At 35.1% G+C, this 6,664-nt stretch overlaps 1 protein-coding gene across 2 annotated transcripts in view; it reads left to right on the forward strand.

Annotated features, from left to right (window-relative positions):
* The window catches only part of LOC106884428 (protein N-terminal glutamine amidohydrolase), a 47,080-nt gene extending 46,293 nt beyond the window's left edge, over positions 1-787 (forward strand). For both annotated transcript variants that reach the window (XM_052976561.1, XM_052976562.1), the window contains one exon: positions 642-787. In XM_052976561.1, coding sequence (XP_052832521.1) covers positions 642-763 — 122 coding nt within the window. In that variant the 3' untranslated portion in view covers positions 764-787. The remainder of the gene's footprint in view (positions 1-641) is intronic.
* The last annotated feature ends 5,877 nt before the right edge of the window (positions 788-6,664 follow it).

The following is a 6,664-nucleotide window of genomic DNA, read 5'->3' on the forward strand; positions in this document are numbered from 1 at the left end:
ATATATATATATATATATAGGCATGGCTGTGCGATAAGAAGCTTGCTCCCCAAACCACATGGTTCCAGGTTCAGTTCCACTGCATGGTACCTTAGTGTCTTCTACTATAGCCTTGGGCCAACCAAAGCCTTGTGAGTGGATTTGTTAGATGGAAACTGAAAGAAGCCTGTTGTATAATATGTGTGTGTGTGTGTGTGTATGTGCGCGCGTGCGCGTGCGTAGATGTGTGTCTTTGTGTCCATGTTTGTTCTCTGCCACCACTTGACAATTGGCGTTGGTGTGTTTACATCCTGGTAACTTATTGATTCAGCAAATGAGACTGATAGAATAAGTACTTGGCTACAAAAAAACTCTGGAGTCAATTTGTTCAACCAAAACTCTTCAGAGGTTCAGTGACTGAAGCAAATAAATTTAGAGACTTTGAGAAGAGACTGGAAAGAAAACGTTTTTCACAGTAAAGTTAAGTAGGTAAATGTATGATATATTTGTGTGTGTGTGTGTGTGTATATATATATATATATATATATATACACACACACACACACACACACATGCATATACACACTAGCTACAAGCATGTATATATCTTTCATGTTGTTTCCTTATGTTTTATTTTTATTCTTTGTGTTTTTTTTTCACAGAGACTGACAGTAACTTCCAGGATTTTCTAAGCCTTGACCCTAACATTGGTTATGGAACAATATTTAGTTTGAAATCTTTTATTAAGAAGTATGCATTGCATGAAAATAATGGTTTGAGTTGAAATAAAGCTTATTTAACATAGAAATAGTTGTTGTTGTTGTCCCATGTCAGTCATGATTCTGTTTTTCCATACTATTATAGGTTGGTCTATTACTTGAAGAAGATTTTTATGGCTAGATACACTTTCTGCTGCCAACTTTTACCTGCATTTTTAAACTAAGTGATGTTTTTATTCCACAAATCTACAAAAGTGCAGATTGACCTGTGGCAGTGTCAAAAAGAAATGCATCATCACTGTTTAACTCAGAGACAAGCAAAGCCATGTTGTATAAATGCTTATGTTCATTTGTATGCATGCTTTCAAAAACAAGCACACACACACACGCATGCACAAAAGGCCTCATACAGTTTTCAGAAGACACTTGCCCAAATGCTATGCAGTGGGATTGAACTTGAAACCATATGGTTGCAAAGCAAAATTCCCAGTCACACAACCTTGTGAATCAGTGTTTGTGTGTCATAAGAATTTATAAACGTGCAAGAGAATGTGGGATAATTCCTTTTTGGAATTGGTTTTCAGAGTACATATAAAACTGTAAACAACAGCATGTAAATTTTGGGTTGAAAAACCCTTCTGGATAAAAAGTTGACTTTTTCTCAATATTTACATGCTATTATAGCTTTATATGTACTCCAAGAACCAATTTCAAAGATGCAATATATATCATAAACACAAGCACATACATACATACATACATACATACATAGAGGTATGTCTTAGTAGTTACGAAGGTAGCTTTACAATTGTGAAGCCTGAAGTTCAATTTCACAGGGCAGCATCTTGAGTAAGCATCTTTAGATGTAGTCCTAACTTGATCTGAGCCCTGTAAATGAAATTGGACAGGACAGAAATCGTGGAAGTCTGTCAGATGGACTGTTTTTGCAATTCAAACAATCAGCCTTGCTTCACACAGTAACTCATAGACTATTCATTTGTGCGTAATAGGTAGTTAGCAAGGGTACATTAAATGCATATTTGTCTGAAATACCCAACCAAATGCACACAAGGCAGTTAAATTGATTAAACAACTAATAGAAGATCCCATTAACTGAGTTTTCTTTTTTCTCTTTGGTTATCTAAACAAATGTACATTCTCTAGGTTATTCAATACTTTCATTCCTTACCCAAGTCTGACCTCATCACTCCACTCTCCTATTTTTCCCTCCCTGATCTTTGTTTTACTTTTCTGATTGCTCTCTCTATTGTCCTCTGTACAATGCACCACTCAGCTTGTGCTCATGCCACAACAAAAAGCCACCAAGTTGTGTTCCTCAAAGTAACAGTTGGGCAAGACAGTCTCTAGTGCTGGTACTGCAAAATATGAAACGAACAAATACATATAGTTCTGAGTTGCCTTAATTCGACCTCTCTAATACTGGTTACACAAAAGAGACACAGAGTACACTTTGTAAAGGGGTTAGTGATAGTAAGGGCTTCCAGTTATAGAAACCAAGTTAAATGACACATGAGCACCAGTCTCAGAGCAGTAGTTCCCAATAAGTGGTTCACATCATGATGAACTGTCTAACCCCTTGAAGGAAACTACATAAAACCTATATAGACATTAAAGAGCTCCGTGTGAGTAATCTTGAACTGAAAACTATATTAAAAAGTAATACATACAAAAATGTTGTGCGAATTTAAGTGACGAAACAGAGGTAGATAACTCCCTAAATGAAGATATCTCATTTACTGTCAATAGAAACTACATAAAACCAATATAAACACTAAAGAAAGCTTGATTTCCAACCACATAGTTCTGGGTTCAGTCCCACTGCATTGTAACGTGGGCGACCAAAGCCTTGTGAATGGATTTGGTAGACGGAAACTGAAAGAATCCCGTCGTATACATTCGTGTGTATTTGTGCTTGTCCCCCACCACCGATTGACGACTAGTGTTGGTGTGTTTACGACCTCTGTAGCTTAACGTTTCGACAAAAGGGCTCAATAGAATAAGTACTAGGTTTTTAAAAAGTCCTGGAGTCAATTCTATTAAAAAGCCTTTCAAGGTGGTACCCTCGCATGGCCACAGTCAAATGACTGAAACAAGTAAAAAAGAAAGAAAAATACAAAAATGTTGTGTGACTAAGAGACGTAAAAAAGGTAGATAACTTCCTGAACGAAGATATCTCAGTTACCCTTAAAGGAGACTTTAAGGGTAACTTAGACATTATAGAGCTCCATGAGAGGAATCTTAAGGTGAAAACTGCATTAAAAAATATTAGATACAAAAAAATAAAAGTAACTTTACCTGACGAAACAAAGGTAGATAACTCCTTGAATGAAGATATCGCACTTAGCGTTAACGGAAACTACATAAAACCGATATAGACTTTAAAGAGCTCCATGAGGATATCTTCAACTGAAAATTGTATAAAAAACAGATTAGATCCTATATAGATATTAAAGAGCACCAAAATTGTAGAGACAAAAAAGTTGTGATTTTATGTAAAGGAAAAGAAGTAGATAACTCAGTTAATGAAAATATCTTATTTACAGTCATTGGAAACTACATAACGCCTACATAGATATTAAAGAGCTCCATGAGAGTAATCTTAATAATACAAAAATCTAGAGATGTTTATATGTACCGAAAATATCTCAGAAATAGTATATTTTATCTTAATTCTTTTTGCATATTTATTTTCATACTTACCTTCGGCAGTGCAGTACAAATTTTTGTGATATCTGGACCTCTACTTAATAATGAAAACGATTAAGCACAATTTTTGTTTGTTATTTCTTGAAGAAAAAAATACATGGCTTTCATGATGTTAACACACATACAGAATACACACACACATAATGAATGTCATGGCGTGTCAATCAACACAAACATCCGCTATCTGTGACCTATACATGTAGTCTTCGCGCTCTCTAAGAAAAAAAAAAAAGAAAAAAACGAATTTTGACGTACACGATATTTTAAATCATTTTTAACTGAATGTGATTTCAGAAATGTAAGTTGTTTGTACAGTATCTATATTTTAGCTTTTGTAAAAGTTGATAGTTGCAATTGAGACATATTTCGCGCCACTACACTTTCTTTAAACAGACAATATTTTAATGTTTTTTTAAAATTATTTTCAAGTGAATGGCGATCTTTCGCTTGTCATCCGGAGTTCGTTAATTTCTGTAAAATATTTTCATTTATTTACTTTTGTTTTAAAGTTAAAGAGAGGAGAAACTGAAAGATGTATCTACGTGTATATGAAATGGACGTGTGTGTGTGAAAGAGGGAGAGAATGAATGAGAGGGTGTGTTATGTATACGTACATACATCAATACATATGCGTACGTTTTTTTTGTATGTACGTGTGCATGTGAGAGAGAAAGAGAAAATAAATGTGTCTCTTCTCATGCATGTGTAAATGGCACTCTCTCTCACACACATCCATTTCATATACACGTTCATACATCGTTCACTTTCTCTCTTTAACTTTAAAACAAGTAAAAAAAAAATTTAATGGAATTTAACGAACAAAACCAGCTGATCCGAATGACAGTTCTGAGAGTCAAAGTGAAAGATCGCCCCAAGGGAACACCATTACAAAATTTATTTTGAGTGCATTCAACGTATCTCAGCCCTAAAGATTTGGCTGCTATTTCTAGCTCACTCTGCTACCAAGTAACAGCTATTTGCGATAAAGGATCCGAAATACCTGTTACGTGGTAGCAAGGCGTGCAAGACCTAGCAGCCAAATCTATCCTTTTCTGAGGGAAAGGAGCCGTTTACGCGTGGCCTTGATGCCACATTCGTTGAAAGCATGCGAAATAATCTGGAAAAGAAGAAAAAACCTACGAAACATAATTCCACTGCTGGGAAACTCGACTACCCGGGTCCCAGGTAGTCGAGTGTTAAGCTAAAACTATTAAAAATATTAAATAAAAAAAAAGTTCTATGACTTCAAGTAACGAAAAAGAGGTAGATAACTCCCTGTATGCAGATCTCTCAACCACCCAAAAGAAAACTACTCAAAATCTATATAGACATTAAAGTGGTCTAAGAGAGGAATCTTTGGGTTAAAACTGCATTAAAAAATGTTAGATACGAAAAAGTTGTGCGACTTGAAGCACTGAAACAAAGGTAGATAACTCTGAAAGAAAACTACATAAAACCTATACAGAAGATACAGAGTTCCATAAAAGGAATTCTTGTGTGAAAAGTGCATTAAAAAATGTTGGATATAGAAAATATGTGAGCTGAAGTGCCGAAACAAGTAGATAGCTTTCTGAATGAAAATATCTCAGTAACTCTTTGAAGAAACTACATAAAATCTACTGAGACAATAAAGAGCTACATGAGAAAATCTTTGGGTGCAAATTGCATTGAAAGATATTTGATAGAGAGAAAAGTTGTGTCTTTAAGTGATGAGAAAGTGGTAAGCAACTCCCTGAATGAAGATATCTCATTTACCCTTAACGGAAACTACATAAAAACCCAAGCAGACTTTAAAGAGCTCCATGAGAGTCATCTTAAACTGAAAACTGCATTAAACAATATTTGATACAAAGAAAGTTTTGTGACGAAAAGGCGGTAGATAATTCGGATCTTTTTGGTTTGACGGGCAACACTTGTTTTCTTAACGAAACACTTTCAAACTTGGGATACTGGTAGAATGTGTCATATAAAACATCTTTTTCTCTTAGCCTTCTTAACAAAAATTAGTTCTTAATAAGTTATTTCATGTTAAAGTTGTCGTATTTCTGTAATTTCAACCAATCACTGACGTCTATTCAGCTGAATACAGTTAGTGCTCTTTTTATAAACAATAATTTTTACCGGTGTCAAGAGTGTTATTCCCTGTTTAATTATATTATTATTCCCTAGTAAGGGTTTAGGGTTTTAGGGTTAGGGTTCGGGTTTTAGAGTTAGGGTTAGTTTTAGGATTACGGTTAGGGTTATGATTATTTTTGCCATAACCTCACTCATAACCCTAACCCTAACTCTAAAACCCGAACCCTAACCCTAAAACCCTAAAGCTAAAACCAGTACAAACGCACGAACGATGTCATAAATAAGAGTAACACGGGTAGTTGTTGACAAACAACGGTATTAATTTTATTCAAGGGAAAAGATCCCATGGCACCGTTGTTTACATTCCACGCCATTAATTGTTTTCACCTCAATAGACGTCAGTGATTGGTTGAAATTACCGAAATACGACAACTTTTTACATGAAATAACTTCGAATACAAAATTTTTTATCTGTTCTATAATACAAAATATACAAGTATACGAAGTTTGAAAGTGTTTCGGTACCAAAAACACTACATAAAAACATTAATGAAAAATGTTGCCCGTCAAACCAAAAAGATCCGATGCAAGTATCTCAACCACCCAAAAGGAAACTACGTAAATCATAAACATTAAAGAGCTCCATGAGAGGAATATTTACGTGAAAACTGCATTGAAAATTTGATCCAAAAATAGTTGCGCGACCGAAAGAGGTAGATAATTATCTGAATGTTATTCCAGCAGCCCTTAGGAATCTACATGAAACCTACTTACATAAGAAAGAGCTTCATGAGAGGAAACTGCATTAAAAAAATAAGAGATACAAAAAAGTGGTGTAACTCGAAGTTCTGAAACAGAGGTAGGTATCTCTGAATGGAGTTATCTCAGCAACCCTTGGAGGAAACCACATAAACCCTATATAGACATTAAAGTTCTCCATGAGAGGACTCTTTGGGTGAAATCTTGAAGTACCGACTCAAAGGTAGAAAACTACATGAAGGATATTAGGGCTATCTCAATAGCCCTAAAAGGAAACTTGTGTTTACGTCCCCGTAACTTAGCGGTTCGGCAAAAATATCAAATAAATATATAAAAAAATACTTGGGATCTTGTTCAAAACGGGGGCACCAGTATTTTCTTAACGAAACACTTTGAAACTTGGG

The sequence above is a fragment of the Octopus bimaculoides genome, chromosome 25 (genome assembly GCF_001194135.2).
Source record: "Octopus bimaculoides isolate UCB-OBI-ISO-001 chromosome 25, ASM119413v2, whole genome shotgun sequence".
Classification (NCBI taxonomy): Eukaryota; Metazoa; Mollusca; class Cephalopoda; order Octopoda; family Octopodidae; genus Octopus; species Octopus bimaculoides.